Source organism: Protopterus annectens, chromosome 3.part1 (assembly GCF_019279795.1).
Source record: "Protopterus annectens isolate FY-2018-M chromosome 3.part1, PAN1.0, whole genome shotgun sequence".
NCBI lineage: Eukaryota > Metazoa > Chordata > Ceratodontiformes > Protopteridae > Protopterus > Protopterus annectens.
In genome coordinates this window covers 1,354,824,580-1,354,841,988 of record NC_056732.1, presented here as the reverse complement: position 1 = coordinate 1,354,841,988, position 17,409 = coordinate 1,354,824,580, and the positions used below count along the sequence as shown (strand labels likewise).

The window sequence follows — 17,409 nt, the reverse complement described above, 5'->3', positions numbered from 1 at the left end:
GAGGAGACCAGTCAGATGGTGTGGGCTAAATAAAAACACTCTTGAAGCTTGTGTGTTTAACTGTATTAGTTTAATTTCATACCTAGCTAAAGTACTGCACATAAGCTAGTAATGTTGGTTGCTTTTAAGGTGTGTTACTTTGTTAGTCTTTAATCACCACATTAATCTGCCACCCATCCCAACTAGCCAAACTTAAGTCTTTTTGTGAGAGGAAAGGGAGATCATTCTTATTTCTTTGCTGTATAATAGTCTGAAAGGATTGTACCAAAATTCTTCTCTACAGACAGATATGTAAGTAGTACTTTTATTGCATGGATTTATCAAAATGTAATGAAACACTGTTCTTTTGACAGGAGAAGTCAGTCCTGAATTGTACAGGAAAGATAAGGAGACCAGGGCTGCTCTGAAGCTGGGAGGACCCCAGTTTCACTGAGAATTTCAGCATTCATCTCTTTTTTAAAACCATTGTCTGATTGGAAGCACATAGGGTGAAAGCATCAAGCTGCTGCTACTGCACTAACAAAAGTTTGGCCTGGAGTCAAGATGAATGTGCCAGAAGTTGAGGAACACATCTCTCAGAAATACGAAATAAAGAAAAGACTTGGCAAAGGGGTAAGTATTAGGACTGTAACTTCGGGGGGATGTGCTGACAATGTCATGGTGTGGTATTTTCCTGGTGTGATAACTGAATTGTGCTAACACTGCATTTAATTTTACCATCCCAGTAGAGGATTTTTTCTATGTACATTGTCTGCTGAGACTGCTGAAAATGTATACATATGACACATTTATTAAATGTTTAATTTTAATAAAAGTGCTTACTCAAATGTTTTGAAATGTTGAAGTAAGAATTTAGATGTGGAGAGCATTTCAATTTAAAAGATACAAACATTTTCATTAGTAGGTTTTACTGAGCACACCGCGCATAGTAAAATATTTTTCACAAATAACAGATTAAAAAAAATCCATTCACTCATTCATGTACATATTTATCTGCTGTATGTTTTATAACTGATTTAAGCACATGCTGTATTTCATGTTGACAAGCCTGCATCCACCTGCTTGGACAATGGATGAATATTTACTGTAATTTTTTTTTTTATGGTGCATCCCTTCCTCACATTTGGGCTACTTCTCAACATTTGTTAGTTGTGATCTGGCCTAAATTCATCCGTCAGCTGCCCCACAGTACAATCTGTGTTAGTCTTGTTCTGTAACCATTCTTCATTTGCCTTCTGTGTAACTTTGTAAGTCACTTTACCAAGAAAGACTACCCAGGTTAACATATTATTAATAAATAGTTGTTAAAAGGTGTTACTTTTCCTTCATACATTTTGTTTGTAGACTCTACACCTGCTGTTGTAACTATGGAACAATCTCAGACTGTGCTTTCAGGTCCTTGTGCTCACCCATCCTCACAGTTATTGGCTTTAATAGGCTCGCTGAAGTCATTGAAAAGGATCAGGGTAGAAAGTCTCAATGTGTCTTCCAACTAGCTCTGATCCAGGGCATTGAAGAAGTCCATCAGTTCTGCCTAGCAATTCCTTTTCACAGGAGTTTATGTCTGTGCCATCTTGGGGGGGGGTCCGTCATTGGCAAATGTTTTTGTCCTGAGAGCTCCAGACATTATAATGTTGATGCCCTTGCCTCATGAGTGCTGGCTGGCATCACTTCTTGTGTCTTCTCCTTTCCTGGCACCATATTACCAACTACTGATGCTACCAACTGCATTAATGTTAGAGCTGACATTCTAATCATTGTCAACTCTTTTGATGTTGGGCCTTGAACTTCAAGCCTTTTGACACTATATTATGTGATATCTTTAATGCTGGCTTCTCCAGTATCAGTGCCATGGATATCAGCAGCTATGCTTCTACATGTAGCTTCTTCTTAAAAAGTGTCTAAGCCATTAAGACACCTTCCCCAGCAGTAGTGTCTGTAATTGCAGTCTTTGGCATCCTGAGAGCATTTGCAGTCTTCTGTCATGTCCTTATCTGAAAGAGTACCTTATTTTTCAGACTCTTCACTCCCTGTTAAGAGACCCAAGAAAATAGTGTTATAGTATACTGAGTTCCTGCTAGATTCCCTGGTTAAGGATCTAAAAGATATGGAAGGGGCCAGCTCTCATAATTTCCCTTGCAGTGATTCCTATGTGCAGAGAGCACCTGCAGCAGAGGTTGGTCTTCATACCCCCCTCCTTCTCCCCATAAAAGACTGCAGAAGGTCCACTGGTTTACTCTCCATTTGTCCTTAGTGTTTAGACACTTGGTGTGTGTCTTAAAGGATGTCAAAAAAGTTTGCTTTCAAGAACCCAGAAGTAGTAGTATTAGTACTCCAAAAAAGTGAACTGTATTTTCCGGAGTAACAGGGAATGTCTAGTTTGGAAAGAAAGTCCCAAGCCAGATACCATTTTTGCTACCCCAGTCCTGACAGTCTCCATCTTCTCAGCTTCTAAGTGTTCATCCAGCAGACATAGAAGCCAGGGCATTAGATAGATTTGAGAAGCAAATATTATCCATCACTTTATCTTTGAAGACCAAAACTTAGTTATTTATGTAGCTCGTTTCCAGGTATGCCTGGTGGAAGAAATGTATTGTTCATTTGATGGGATACTGGATGTTTTTTTTTTTTTTTAAGTAGAAGTTGAAGACCACAGTCAGTACTTTCAAAATGAGCAGCCTCATGGTCTTGCAACTCAAACAGCAGGATCTGGCATAGCTTTGAGGTGGCACTCATGGCTGCATCTTACAGATTTTTCTGAGGATACCAGGGCAACCTTTCTGTACGCCACCTTTTCTAGACATGTTTTGGTTGGCAAGGAAGTTAACCTGAAAACATGGAAAAACAGGGCAGGGGCATTAATGTTCCGGAGTTCCCCTGTGAGTCACTGAAGCACAGTTCCTCATTGTGTTCATTGTGCACAGCTACTTGCAGCTCGCAACACATGCACTGCAAATTCATTTAAGATCAGATTCCCAAAAGTAGGCTTTGCTATAGAAGGAGTTGGAATGCTGTTTGACCCATGCACCCCCACCCCAGAGAGATATACAGATCATGTGCCCGAACCCCCCACCGCCCCCTAATCCACTGCACCAACAGCAAGTAGAGTTGGTATTCGAACCTGGTCTGCATGGACAGAAGGCAACGATGAATCCCCTGTTCTAAGGAAGCCGGAGTAAAGCATCAGATAATGTGAGGTAGTGCAAGTGCAGAAAGTTAAAACATCATGTACATGCCATTGAAGAGGCATCTGCAGGCTGAAGTGCCGTACAAGCAACCATGGTGCCCTTTAGCTGCATTTATTTATTTCCATATGTATGACTGCCAGGGCATTGCACCAGTTGCATTGGATCAAAGCATAACTCTCAACTTTTTATCATAAGAATTGGAATACAGACAAAAGTAATGGGGGAGGCAGATTTTAATTATTGCTCTTAAAAGCTTAGAATATTGCTGAATAACAGGTTTGCATTAGCATGAGATTTCTGAAGTATATGCAGTCTGAATCTCAAATATCTGGCATTATTTACTGAATTCAGCCCTCAACAATTTGCCAGTTATCCACAAATTGTATGACAAACAGACCAAAAATGTGTGGGAAACCAAGAGACAGTTTCATGGGATGGACCATAATCATGTACAGCCCAGTTGAATGTTAGCAGAGAGATTGGTGAGACCCTTGCTGGACAGAATGTTACTGGGTTTCAGCATTTTTGGCAGAAAAATCCCACTGTGGGCACTGTGGGCCTAGACATGACATAGTATGTCTTGCCAGTGTATGCAGAATGGGATACCCGTACCTGAGACCTGACACATATTTATGTCTGTATTCCAGGTGACATCACATTATCCATCCTTTTGTGGGATCTCAAGGAGCAACATTAATAGGAGAGAGGGCTCACTTAGTATGAGCGTTCACCTCCTGGAATTCTTGAAAATTTTTAAATGTCATGTAATTGCTTATTTTTTGTTTCCTCCTAATTCTTTAATTTGGTAACTTCTACTTTTTCATTTGGTCCACTGCAATGCAGTTTGATAGGTTGCTAATCGACTACATGCACTTTCAGGCAGTGCATTTGGGAAACTGAGTTATATGGTCATGTGTAACTTAATGAACAGTAGATTGAGTGTGCTGTGGTTGTCATATTTCGCCATCCATGGTGCTATTTTGGTTATGGTGCAGTATGGATCATGCACTGGTTGCATTGTCACCTCACAGCTAGAGGTTCTCTGGTTCAAGTCTTGGCTGGGGTGTCTTCTGTGCAGAGTCTGCATGTCCTCCCTGCATTCCGTATGGGTTTCCTCCAGGTGCTCCAGTTTCCTCCTACATTACAAAGATGTGTCTGGAGCGTTTCTCCCTGGGCCTCCACTGAAAATTGACTGAAAATGATAAATAAATAAAATAAAATATTTTAGCAAACTACAGAGGAGCCAGTGCTACATGTAGGTCATATATGTCACACAACAGCAGCAATATGCTGCATCAATAGAATGCTGGGGATGAGATAGTCCCTTCAGAGTGGTTTCCATCAAGATCCTTGACCCAAAGGTCAGGGTTCTTAGTGATATCCTGAAAGTTGCAGTCTGCTTCAGGCAGTCATCTGCAGCCCTGAGAGCTTTCCAGACTGCCCATATGTTGAGACATGGGGGGGGGGGGTGGCGGGTAGTCCTTATCCTTGCCACATGTGTCAGTCAAGTCAAAAGCAAGTGGCAGGGAAGGAGTTGTTAGGCTTCTTGAAGAAAAGGGACATCCAGGACATCCAACCAAATCAGAAGGGCTTAGGATTTTGTTCCAAATTCTTATTTGGTGCCAAAGAAGGCAGATGGACTCAAGCTCTTCTAACATCTCAGATACTTAAACACATTTATCCTAAAATAAACCTTTTAAGTGATAATGATGCAGTCTATCCCTTCTTGTCTGTCAAAGACAGGAGGCTTCTGCACTTCTGAGTTAGAACTTTACATTAATCAGTTCAGAACTCTATCCTTGGTCTCATTTCTGCCCCCAGAGTTCACCAAATGAATGTCCATGTAAGTGACTTATAATCAGGTTACCTGATCATCTTATGAGTATTACCTTCACATAAATAGGCTAGAAATGAGAGTAGTTCTCCTAACATTTTTTTGGATTTTCAAAAGTCCCATTCACAAAATATGATATTTGTTGAATCAGATAACATGACTATTGTCTGGTACATCAGTGAACAAGGTAATATGATGTTCATAATTCCCACTGCTGCAGTAGCCTTTAGGCTGTACAGCTTGTTTCATGTCTAGGAAACAACAGCCAGACAGCCTCAAAAAACTTGGGCTGTCCTCCTCTCTTCAGTCTGATTGCTGATTGCTGAGTTCCCTGCTTGGTATTAGCCAGTCACAGTAAAGATTTTTTTTAGGACGTTCTTGCCCAAACAAGAAGAGAACAGCCTAACAATCCCGAATCAAACAACCAATAACAATAAGTAGAAAAACAAACACAGCCCTACTTTATATCCCAACTATAACTGTATACAAGAGTAGGGGAATGGAATTGGGTGCGGCTACTGCACTTGTGAAGAATTTGAACATCTACAGCTATTGGTAAGTGCAACTTACACAAATGTGCTATGTTCATCATTCCTACAATTGCAGTAGCTTTTAGGCTATATGGATTGACTACTAGACACTATCCAACCTGGGAGAATGAAGGAAATTGATCCAGGAGCCCCAGGAAAATTATCCTACCAGAGATCGACATGGACCTTAAAAAGGAATCCAGTTTTTAATGCTTTGTGAAAGTATATACAGAGGACCATGCAGCTACCTCTAAAATGCTTTAGAGTACACATCTTTCTAATATGCCATCAAAGAAGCCAAGGCTTTAGTAGAATGTGCCTTGATACTACCGGGAATAGATTTACTGTGGTGGGTATGACAAAAGGCAGTGGCTATAGACAGTCATCAAAAATAGTCTATTTTGACACATTGCCCTTTCTTTGTCCCATCATAATACAAGTAGCTATTTTGCTGTTCTAAAGGACTAGTTCTGTCAAGATAGTACCTTTGCTGCCTGTTCACATCCAGAATATGTAAAATTCTTTCTCACTGTTTGTTAGAAACTCGATCTGGCTTGATTCAATGTAAATTCTGAGTCAACTTTGAGTATGAATGAGGGATTTGTTCTTAATGAGACTCTGCTTTTATACCGCTTGGAATGGATTTGCCATGGTGGGCTAACAAAAAAATAACAATAGCTGAGGACAGCCACTTGGAAATAGTTGGTTTAGACTATTCCCCTGCATATCAATCAAAAAGAAATGCTAGCTGTACAGAATGCTCTGATAGCCTTCAAATACCTTATCCTGCCAGGACAACTCCTGATAAAGTCAGACAACACCGCAGTTATGTGGTACATAAACAAGCAGGTGGGAACTCATTCCTACCCACTCTGCAGATTAGCCATGGCCCTGTGGAACACAGCCTTGAGCAACCAAGTGCACCTGCAAGCTCAATTCCTGCCAGGCAAACAAAATTCACTGGCAGACGACTTAAGCAGAAATCTACTGGACCCACACAAGTGGAAGCTGGAACCCAACTCATTCAAACTTCTAATCCACAGGTGGGGGACTCCAGAGGTGGACCTCTTTGCCTCCCCCAAAAACCATCAATTGAGCAAATTTTGCACCAGAAATCCTCACAGCCAAGCATGGAAAATGGATGCCCTATCCTTTACATGGGAAAACCTTTCAATTTATGCCTTTCCCCCTCTGCCCCTCCTCTCAAAAGTACTACTCAAGATCAGACAGGACAGGCCAAGGACAATCCTGATTGCACCAGACTGGCCACGCCAGCACTGGTACCCACTTCTACGCAGTCTGACAGCAGTGCCACCCTGGCAGCTACATCAGACCCCCTCCCTGCTGTGCCAGCAGGAGGGACAGATTTTGCATCCACAGCTGCAAACCCTGAACCTTGCAGCCTGTCTTATCCCCTGAATACACCACCAACAACCCTCAGCAAACAGGTGCTGGACGTCATCCTTGAGGCCAGAAAGCCTAGTACTAAGAAATCCTATTCAGAAAAGTGGAAAAGATATTATTCTTGGAGCCAGTCTCAAGGAAAGGACACAGCTGTGCCCACCTTACCTCAAGTCCTAGATTACCTAGCAGAGCTACTCCACAAATGCCTATATTTCTCATCAATTAAAATTAATGCCTCTGCCATCTCAGTTCATTACAATACTGAACCACCTCTATTTTCTCACCCTCTCATCAAACAGTTCCTGAGAGGAGCTAACAATTTAAGGACCCCAAGGAGAGCTCCCACCCCTACCTGGGACCTTAACTTTGCACTAGAGAAGCTCACGCTTCCCTCTTTTGAGCCCTTCATTATTTTCCATGAGGACAGGGTTTCCTTCAGGACTAACCCATCATTTATGCCCAAGGTGGTATTCAATGTGGCTTTAAACCAATCCATCCATTTACCAACCTTTTTCCCTAATCCTCAGAATAAAGGGGAAAGGATTCTGCACTCCTTGGACGTGCACAGACAGCTCAGGTTCTACCTTGACAGAACTAAACCTTTCAGAAAATCTGACCAGCTGCTAGTCAGCTTTGCTACAGGGGCAGAGGGCAAGGGCATTTCAAAGCAAACCATTTCCAGATGGATGGCACACTGCATCCATTTCTACTACAAACACCATGGAAAACCTTCCCCACAGGGGATCAGAACTCATTCCACTAGGGCTACTTCAAGCTCTACAGCATTTTTCAGGGGAGTCCCTACCAGGGACATCCTGGAAGCTGCAACCTGGAGTTCTGTACACACGTTCACCAAGCATTACCACTTAGCTATCTTTTATAAATCCAGAGCTGGATTTGCCACAGCAGTCTTACAAGGCCTGCTAGCCAGCCCCAATACTTCTTGACTGCCTCCACCCTTCCTCAGCTTTGGGAATCAACCCAAGTGTGATGACTGCAACAGTGAAACACAAAGAACATAGTACAGTTGTGTACACTTACCATAAATGTAGATGTTCGAGTGTATTCACTGTTGCAGTCCTGGTTACCCTCCCTCCAGCCCCCTGACTTTTCTATTCTTTCTAACTCTCCTCTTTTTGGCCATATCTTATGGCAATGGTATTTACTTTTTACTGGAGTTGTTCCACACCATGTAATTGCTTCCTGTTTTTTGGGCTCCTGACATCTGGGGCAAGAAAAACTGATGTAATGGCATCTGCTGCATGTTTTATACCCCTGACGACCTGACGTCATGGAAGAGGTGACAGCATCTGATGCAGAAATCCCAAGATTCTGGTATTCGGGCCGACTGAGGGCTACTTGCAGGCAGATAACCCAACTGCAACAGTGAATACACTCGAACATCTACATTTATGGTAAGTGTACATAACTGTACTTTTTTTCCTTCTGGTTCATCAATGCTTGCTGACCCTATATGTCATAAAACCAATGTCTTTAGATCAAAGTGGGAAAGGCTTTTACTCCATACTGTTTCTGGGACCAAAGAAAGACCTTTCATGGGGACCGGCAGTAGATCTTTCCTATCTCAACTGGTTTGTAAATGTCCTAAAATACAATATTGTCCCTTCAGAGTCCGTTACCCATCATTTCTCTTTTGAGTTTTATGGTAACATTAGATCTAAAGGATGCTTATCATCACATCTCCATAGCCACAGACTTAAGGAAATTTCTCAGATTTACTGTGTCTGGGTCACATTATCCATTCTCTGCATTATCCTTTGGGTGATCTACAGTTCCAAGAGTGTTTGCAAACTGTCCAGCTCCAGTAATAGGTCTTTGCAGACTGCAAGAGATTCACATATTTCCTTATTTTGATGACATATGTACAGACTCTTTTCCCAGATGTCAAGAATCATTAATATGGGTCTCTTCTCTTCCTACCGGTCTGGGATTCCATATAAATATTCAAAAATAATCCTTGACTCCATCACACAGGATTGTGTTTATGGGCTGTCTTCTAGACACTTCTCAGCAAACTGCTTTTCTTACCCAGGAAAAGGTGGATTTTTCATCTGTAAACTTTCCTGAGCTTTTCCAGTCAGTCTTACACTTCAGCAAGAGAATGTCTCAAGATCTTAGAGTTCATGGCTTCACTGATTTTCACGATTCCTCTTACCAGGTTGCACATGAGAAAAATTCAGTGGCTTTTATAAAATGCATGGCCCTAAAGCACTCATCCTCTGAAATTTCTGATTACAGTTTTTGTCTTTGTTAAACAGGAACTGCACTGGTGGAGACAAATTACCCAAAACCCAGGTCTGCCATGTTATCCTCCTATCCCAAATCAGTCTGTAGCTACAGATGTCTCAAATTTTGCTTGCAGAGCAGTTTTCATTAGGATATAGCTGCAAGGTCTGTGGAACTCTTCAGACAGACCCAAGCACATGAACATTAGAGAGATGTTAATGGTTATCCATGCCACAAAATCTCTTTAACTGTGGTCCACAGGACCTCTGCTGATGACTTCATACAACACCACAATGATGTATTACACAAAACAGGGGGGAGACCAGGTCTTACCAACTGTGAAGGCTGGATATGATGGCTGGCTTAGGAGGTAGCTCTTCAGCATAGTTTAACCCTCCAAGCACTTTGCATTCCATTAGAGCGAAATGTAGTGGCAGACAAGCTGAGCAGACCAGACTCTTATGGATGAAAACTGAATGTTCCAGGATCTGATTCAGTTGTGGAGAACACCTCAAATAGATCTGTTTCTCCTTTCAAAACAGACAGCTAAACAAATTCTGCACCAGGATTCCTTACAGACATGCTTGGAAAACACATGCATTCATGTGTTTGTGGTCAGGATGTCCCTTTATGCATTTCCATCCTTTCCACTGACTTCCAGTGTAATTCTGAAGATTCAGAAGGGCTGTACAAAAAAATCATTAAGATGACTCCCCTTTTGATACAGGCAACATTGTTTCTCCATTCCTTTAGAACTGGCAAAGGCAGTTGCCACAAGCTTCCTCACAGACTGGACCAACTCACACAAGACAAAGAGAAGTTTGATATAGCCCAGTCTGGATAGCTCAGTGCTGATACCTTTTAGTCACCTGTTTCATAAGGACTTGAAGCAGGTACTAAAAGAGGCAAGAAAGCCTCCTACTAGGAAATCTTGTATCAGCAAGTAGGAAATAATTTCTTGTTGGTGCTTATCCATTAAGCAGGGACTTGTCAGGAATTATGTACCACTGGTTTTCAAATATCTGTGTGATTTACTTTCCTCTGGCCTTTCTTATTCCACTGTTGAGGTTCATCTAGTGTCCATTTGAGCGTGTCTGCCATGTATCTTCTCCTTTCATCTCTGTTGTTCGTAGTACCATTTTGAAGGCAGTTTTGTATATTAGGCCACCTAAAAAACAGGTGGTTCCTTCTTGGAATCTTAACTTTCTGCTGGAAAAGTTAACTATAGTTCCCTTTGAACTGTCTCATCAGGCTAATTTACATGGAAGACTGAACTTCTCTTTGCTCTCACATCTGCAGAAAGAATATGCGACTTGCAAGCTCTCATGGTAGATGAACCCTGTCTGATTTTCCAAAGAGATAGGTCACATTAAGAACAAATCCCTCATTAATGCCCAGAGTTGTTTCAGAGTTTTCTTTGAATCAAGCCAGCAATCTCCTGTTGTTCTATCGAGATCCTCAGAATCTGTTGTTTTTTTCTTATGGCGGGACAAAGAAAGGACAACCCATGTCAAAACAGAATATCTCAAGATGGTTGTCATCGGTTGTTGCTTTTTGTTTTTCACATCATGAGAAATCTTTCCAGGCAAAATCTTTCCAGGCAGTATAAAGGCACATTCTTGGCTTTTACGATGGCATACAGGAAAAGAGTGAACTCTAGAAGCATTCTAGAAGCAGCAACATGGTCCTTTGTACATACATTTACAAGGAATTACAGACTGGATTCCTTTTCCAGCTCTAGGACTGGCTTTGTTAAGGCCATTGGCCATTGTCCAAGGGCTCCGGGACCCTTATCCTTCTACCTCCCATTTTGGATAGACTTTGTTGATAATCATCCCATATAGCCAAAGACTAATGCAGCAGTGACAATGATGAAAATAGTACAGGTGGATAAGTTGCACTTACTTTAACAGTAGATGTTCCGATTCCTCATTGCTGCAGTAGCCGCAACAACCCTTCTTTCCCATACTACTGCATACATTTAATTGTTGGGATATAAAGTTATTATTGTTATATCTTTTGGATGTTCAGGACAGGTAAGCTCTTTCTCTCTGTATAGGCAAGAAAGCCCTGAAATTGTCTGCACTCTGACTGCTGATTTCCCTCCAAGGCCCTAACTACACTCTGATTATTGATTTCCCTTCCAAGGGGCTAACCAATCTGTAGTCTAAGAGTATAAGATGTGGGAGGGAGCCAGAGTTTTGTGGCTATTGCAGCAGTGAGGAATTCGGACATCTGTTGTATTAAATGAAACTTAGAGAACTCTACTTTCTTCTTTCTTCTGGAAATGGCCAATGGCAACTACCACAAGCTTCTTCACAGACTGTGGTGTTCGATACATTCTTACCTCAAATGACCACAGCTGATTGCTTGGATGATAGTGGTTTAATATCTTTTAGGCATCTTTTTTTTTTCTGAGGATGTGTAGCAGGTATTAATGGAGTCAAGAAAACCTCATACTAGAAAATCCTATATTAACAAATGGAAAATGGTTTTCTAGTTGGTGTCAAGAAAAGAATCAGCACCTATTCAGTGCTACTGTTTCTCTGGTCCATTATTATTAGTATGAGTTACTATCACTTGGCCTGTCTTACTCCTCAATCAAGAATTGTTTGTTGTCCATCTCAGCATGTCTACCCATGGATTCCCCTCTATTAATGCAGTCTCATGTAAAAATGGTTGTGAAAGGAGTGTTGCATACAAAGTCTCCTAGAAAACAGGTAGATCGTCTGTGGGATCTAAACTTTATGTTAGAAGAACTAGCTGTTGATCCATTTGAACCAGCTCTTCAGGCAGTCTCTGCAATTCTGAATATGGAAAACATTCTTATTTCCCATAATCTGCAGGAAGAGTATCTGCGTTACAAGCTCTTATGGAGGGAAAACCTTGTTGAATTTTTCACAAAGATAAGGTTTAATAACTACTTATTCATTTATGCTTAAAGTGGTATCCATGTTTATTTTAAGCCAAACAATCCATCTCTGTTTTCTTTCCAGAACTCAAACAATGAGGGAGAAAGGATACTCCATACCTTGGAAGTCCACAGACAGCTCTTAATAGAGCAAAATCTTTTAGAACTTTTGATTAGCTGGTCATTTTTTTATTTTTTTTTTGCATACACATCTTTTTTGAATTGATAATCAATATCAATAAATGAATACAACTTTGCTATACAAATAACTTCAGTTAAAGCAAATTAAAACAAATAATTGATTGTCTGACATACTACTTTTCAAAAAACAGGTTACAGTCATTACATTGTTCATGATACGGTGCTGTGTATGTTGTTTAAAATTCCAGTGTATACCTTAAAAAAACTACATCCTTAATCCAATTATATTTTAGACACACTCACATTCTATTATCAACACTGGTACATTTTTATTTTCCTGAATTATACATTTAAGTAATCATTTACTTTACCAGTAAAGTATTTGTATATTATTTGCCAATGAAATAATTTGTATGTTGCCTTATTTATTCAACTTTCTTTCCCCTTTATTTATTCATTCTTCATTTAACCACATACAGTATAGTAACGCTGCCAACAACAGCAATCATGTTCATAAATAAATTTAGTTTTCCTGTTGTCCCATTATTTCAGCACATTCATCACTCACAGAAGCCACTTATTTTTGTAGCTGGCTCAGTCAATACTTCTTCCTCAGTTCTTAATTTCTGTACAAGTTGCATTAGCTCTACTCTTGTCAAGATTCATTTTTTTTCTTCCAATTTGTAGTTATTTTATTTTTAGCTAGTAGCAAAACAATCCATACATCTTCAATTGAGCCTCGCTTTCTCCTAATCTTTTTCTAATACACCCAGTGAAAACTCACCTTATCCTGTTGTAACCCTTTTCCCTATAATTTTCAAGATCAAGTCTTCCAATTGTTTTCAAGCATAGGTTATCTCCAAAAAATATGTATCCAGTACTCACTCTGCAACCCAATGTTTCTCCAGTACATATTTTCGATTGCTGAGCATTGTTATGTAATCCAGCTGGTATATAAAATATTTGTATAAACATGTCCATGGAAAGATTTTACATTTTTTGCCCTGAGTGCCTTACCAGTCAATATATACACTGTTGTCATTGCCTTATAGTAAATTCCTTTTTCAACATCTTACTTCACTGTTTCCTTACTGATTTCTATCCCTCATCCTTTTCTTCTGTAATAATCTTCTGTAATTTTGACATAATACCCCTATGTAACCACGGCTGATTATGGAGGTCTATGTACACTTAACCAGGTTAGGCCACTCTTGCTTAGCTCTTTTTATCCATGACAACATCTTAACTTGTCTTCTTATAGCATAAGACTCTAAGAAGGCACCCTCTGGGTCGTTGTATTTTCTTTCATTTCTTCCAGTCTCATAACCATGTCCATCTGTCAGTAACTGATCTCAATATTGTACTCCCTTATGTAGGTTCTTCCTTCTGTCAGCCAGATCAATACTTCCATGTTTCAGTCATTTTGCTTCTATTGGCAATAATTCATTTCTCCATTGCTTATATAGCTTTCTTTATACAACAGTATTTATCTCCTTACTCAGAGCATCTAGCAGTTGTGCACAAATTACCTTTGCTTCCTGTCCACAAAAAGCTTGTAGTAAATACATTGTCCTCATCCATATTTTATTTGTTTATACTTTTATGACCAGGTTAGTCCTACTTGACTAGTAGCCTCTTTTCAGGGGGAGACCTGGGGTGATACTTGTACTGCCAGGGGAAATTTGGCCAGATCATCGTTGACTTCCCATCCTTTTTTTGATAGGTACCATGAGATCCTTTACATCCACCTGAGATATTACCAATTCAGGCAGATGGAGCCTCTGTTTTAGTGTTATCTGAAGGGAAACATACTCAACAGTGCATCAACCCCCTTCCAGTATGCTGCACTACAGTGTCAGCATTCCATCTACCTGGAGTGGGAATAGAAACTGCAGCCTTCCTCACCAACTGGCACTATATGTCTCTTTCATTTAACATCTTAGTCCACGTTAGGTATTTATTATCTTCCTGAAACTTAGCTAATAACGCCAGCTGCATTACCTTATAATACCTCTCAAGATCTGGAACCCCCAAACTTTCCTTTTCTTTGGTTTTTGTCAGCTTTTTCCATCTTATTTTAGGCCTTGCTCTTCCCATAAAAAAATTCTCATTAAGTTCTGGATTTTTCCTATAGTCTTACCTAGAAGGCTTTAAAAGGATTGTCCTAAATAAAGTATATAGAGAACAATGTGCCATTGCAGCAGTTGTACTGACGGATCCATATTTAAATTGATTTGCACCCATCTCTTTAAGTTTTCCTTGATCTTTTTCACTAGCAATTTTAGTGGCGCAGCAGAAGCCTCCTCTTCTTCATCAAAAATATCTGACAAAGCAAGGGCCTGTAATGATAAGGAGCTAGGGAAGGAGAGAAGTAAGGACAAAGGAAAGGGGAAGAGATCTCTAGATATGTCAGGATCTTTTGGCCTGACACTGAAGACTCCAAACACATAGATTCACAGTCAGCAAACGTTCTTTGGATCCTTTACTTGTCTCCAACCTGCGGCTTCTTTCCAGACTCAGCTAACTCTAGACTCCATTCCCCTTTCTTGCAAGACAAACAGTGCTATTTACCTAGACCACCACTGATGGCTTAATCCTTCCAGTCCTTCCAGTCTTTGAGGAGTCTGTCAGAAGCTGATGTTTACAGGATGATGTGGAGATTTCGTCAAGCCCAGTTGCTGCAGGCATGGTCCCTACTGCCATGATCTTAGTCCATGTTGTACCGGTTCAACTTTCAGATCTGATGCCATCTCCGTGGGGCACCTTGGTTGGAGTTTTCCTCTCACCCTCTTGACTCTGACCCTGTTGGATCAGGATGGGTCATGGAGCATAAGTGTCGGAGCCGAGGCTTGGGGGTCAGAGTCAACTCTGATGATTTCGGAACTGTTCTTCCCCTGGGAGCTTTGGCTCTGGAAAGTTCAGTGCTGTTGTTGGTGTTGGAGCCATGTCAGATTGAAGCTGGAGATGTTCCATCCTTGACTTCCTCTGGTTGGGGTGGAGCAGCTTTGGTCCCAGTTTTGGTTTTCACTTTCAAGGCTTTTGAGATGGTCCTTTTTGGATCTAGAGAAGAGGTGTCTCAAACACACTTGGTTTCAATCTGAACTCCTTTGGAATTTGGGACAGTGCCTGCTCATCCTATCCCTTGGGGTCAGTCAGCTTTGCTAAACCTTCAGGGTTTTCACTTGACAAGCTCCCCCACCGATTCCAACTCTTCCCCAGAAGTCCTGTCATGAGAGGGACCATAGGAAATGAGCCTGTAAGAAAAGGCATTGAAACTCCTTTCCAGTGTCTGTCTGTCACAGAAGGTACTGATTTCAGCTAAGGGAAAGGATCTCCAAGTTCCTCCATGGAAGACAACTTCTTTGGAGATATTCTGGAATTGATAAACCAGAGAGGAGGTTGGTCCACCGAAGCCCCTTCCCTGGAGGAGTCTGTATTCCTCGAGGTGTTCAGAACTGGCTCATCCTCCTCCTGGGTGGTCCCATATGCTGATGAGTTAATAGACCTAGTCTCTCAATAGGCCTGGAATACTTCCGATGTGGTGGAGCCTATCCCACATAAACCAGATAAGACTTTAGTTACTCTCTAAAATAAGTTCCATTGGAGTAAGGGGCCCCAGTAGATGTCATAGTTTTTGCAGCAGACACTATGAAGGAGTTCTTAGAGAAGAGCACATCTGTTCATCCCCCTGACATAGAATTTAGGGTGTGGACAGATTTGGGAAATGGACATATGCTTCCGTGACTTTTGCAATCCAAGTGCTGAACTTCTTGCCCCAAGTGATTCGTTTCTTTTTTTTTAATTTCGCCAAGTCTTTTAGTTTTCTAATACTATGATGGAAACAGATCCAATTCCTAAGTCAGAGTATGATTAAAGTTCATGAAATTAGTATTCTTTTAATCTTTGATGTTACCCAGAAGTGCTTTTCACAGCACCCACAATGTGCCCAGAATTAACTCCTGTAATTCATATGGAGTTACTTGTATCAGTAACATTTCTAAGTATGATTGTAAATTATTTTTCATAAGACTCATTGCTCCCAGTACTTTTGGATGGAGTTGTCTGGGTATCCTTCTTCCACATTGCCCTAGTTTCTACCTGTAAATCCTGGTATTTTATGACTTTTTGTCACTCTGTACGTAAGGCACTGTAGTCACTGGGCATAGCAATTTCAATGATCAGTGCTACTTTTGTCTTCTTTTCATGGTCTACAATATCTTTTTTCATTTATCTTTTATTTTATTTTTTATTAGATATATATATATATGTATATATATAGGTATATATATATATTTTTTTACTATATATTATATATATTTTTTTATTTCATTTATCTGTTTTTTTTTGCATCTATTTTTCTGAATTGTTGGTATTGGGTGATCTCATGTGATATATGTGATATAAACTTCATTTTCTGTAATGCTTTGTATCTCATGTTTCCAGCGTTTTTCAACAACTTCAATATTATAATGTTTGCACAATCCCCAATACAACAGTTTTGTCACATTATTATGCCTTTCACTGTACATTCCTTCTGCCATTAATATATCATGCCCACAACGAGATCTGCAACTATTTCCAATTCTGTTTTATGAAACCTGCATTTATTTCTGTGTTTCTTCCACATTAGACTGAGTGCTTTCTCTTTAGTTCACTATAGTAACTTAACATAAAAAATACGCCTGAAAATAGAGAGTCAGATTTGTGTTTTCATATAATCCTTCAGTTTCAGGGAAAGATAGTTCAGTAGAAAGGAAAAGATAATCTTGCTGGCTAAGGATGAGATGTGCAGAAATTACACTTTTTAAGAGAAAGCTACAGAATGTTGCTTTCTCAAGGCAAAATGTGTGTACTTGCAATGGAATGCTAGATAAAGAATAAACAGGCACTGTGAGGCACATGCAAGACAAGACTTGGAAACCAATGCTAAAGAGGTGTGTAAAATATTATAGGGTTTTGGTATTATTAGCATATGCTTCAGACATGTTCAGTTGAGTCAGTTAAGTTAGCTTTTGGACTGATAAGTAAAAGTCTTGGCAGTGCACACATTCGAGCTTGAGTACAAAAGTTGGGTCAAATATCCATACTATTCAGGAGAATCAGAATATATGTGCGGAAACATTGGATATATTTATCAGCACTGTTACTGTTATC

The 17,409-nt window shown here is 40.3% G+C and overlaps 1 protein-coding gene across 1 annotated transcript in view; it reads left to right on the top strand.

The window, feature by feature from the left end:
* MAPK15 (mitogen-activated protein kinase 15) overlaps window positions 1–17,409 on the top strand; it is a 1,649,688-nt gene that overhangs the window by 429,559 nt on the left and 1,202,720 nt on the right. Inside the window, exon 3 of the mRNA XM_044067386.1 lies at window positions 354–612. Within this exon, the coding sequence (XP_043923321.1) occupies window positions 544–612 (69 nt within the window). The 5' untranslated portion in view covers window positions 354–543. The remainder of the gene's footprint in view (window positions 1–353; window positions 613–17,409) is intronic.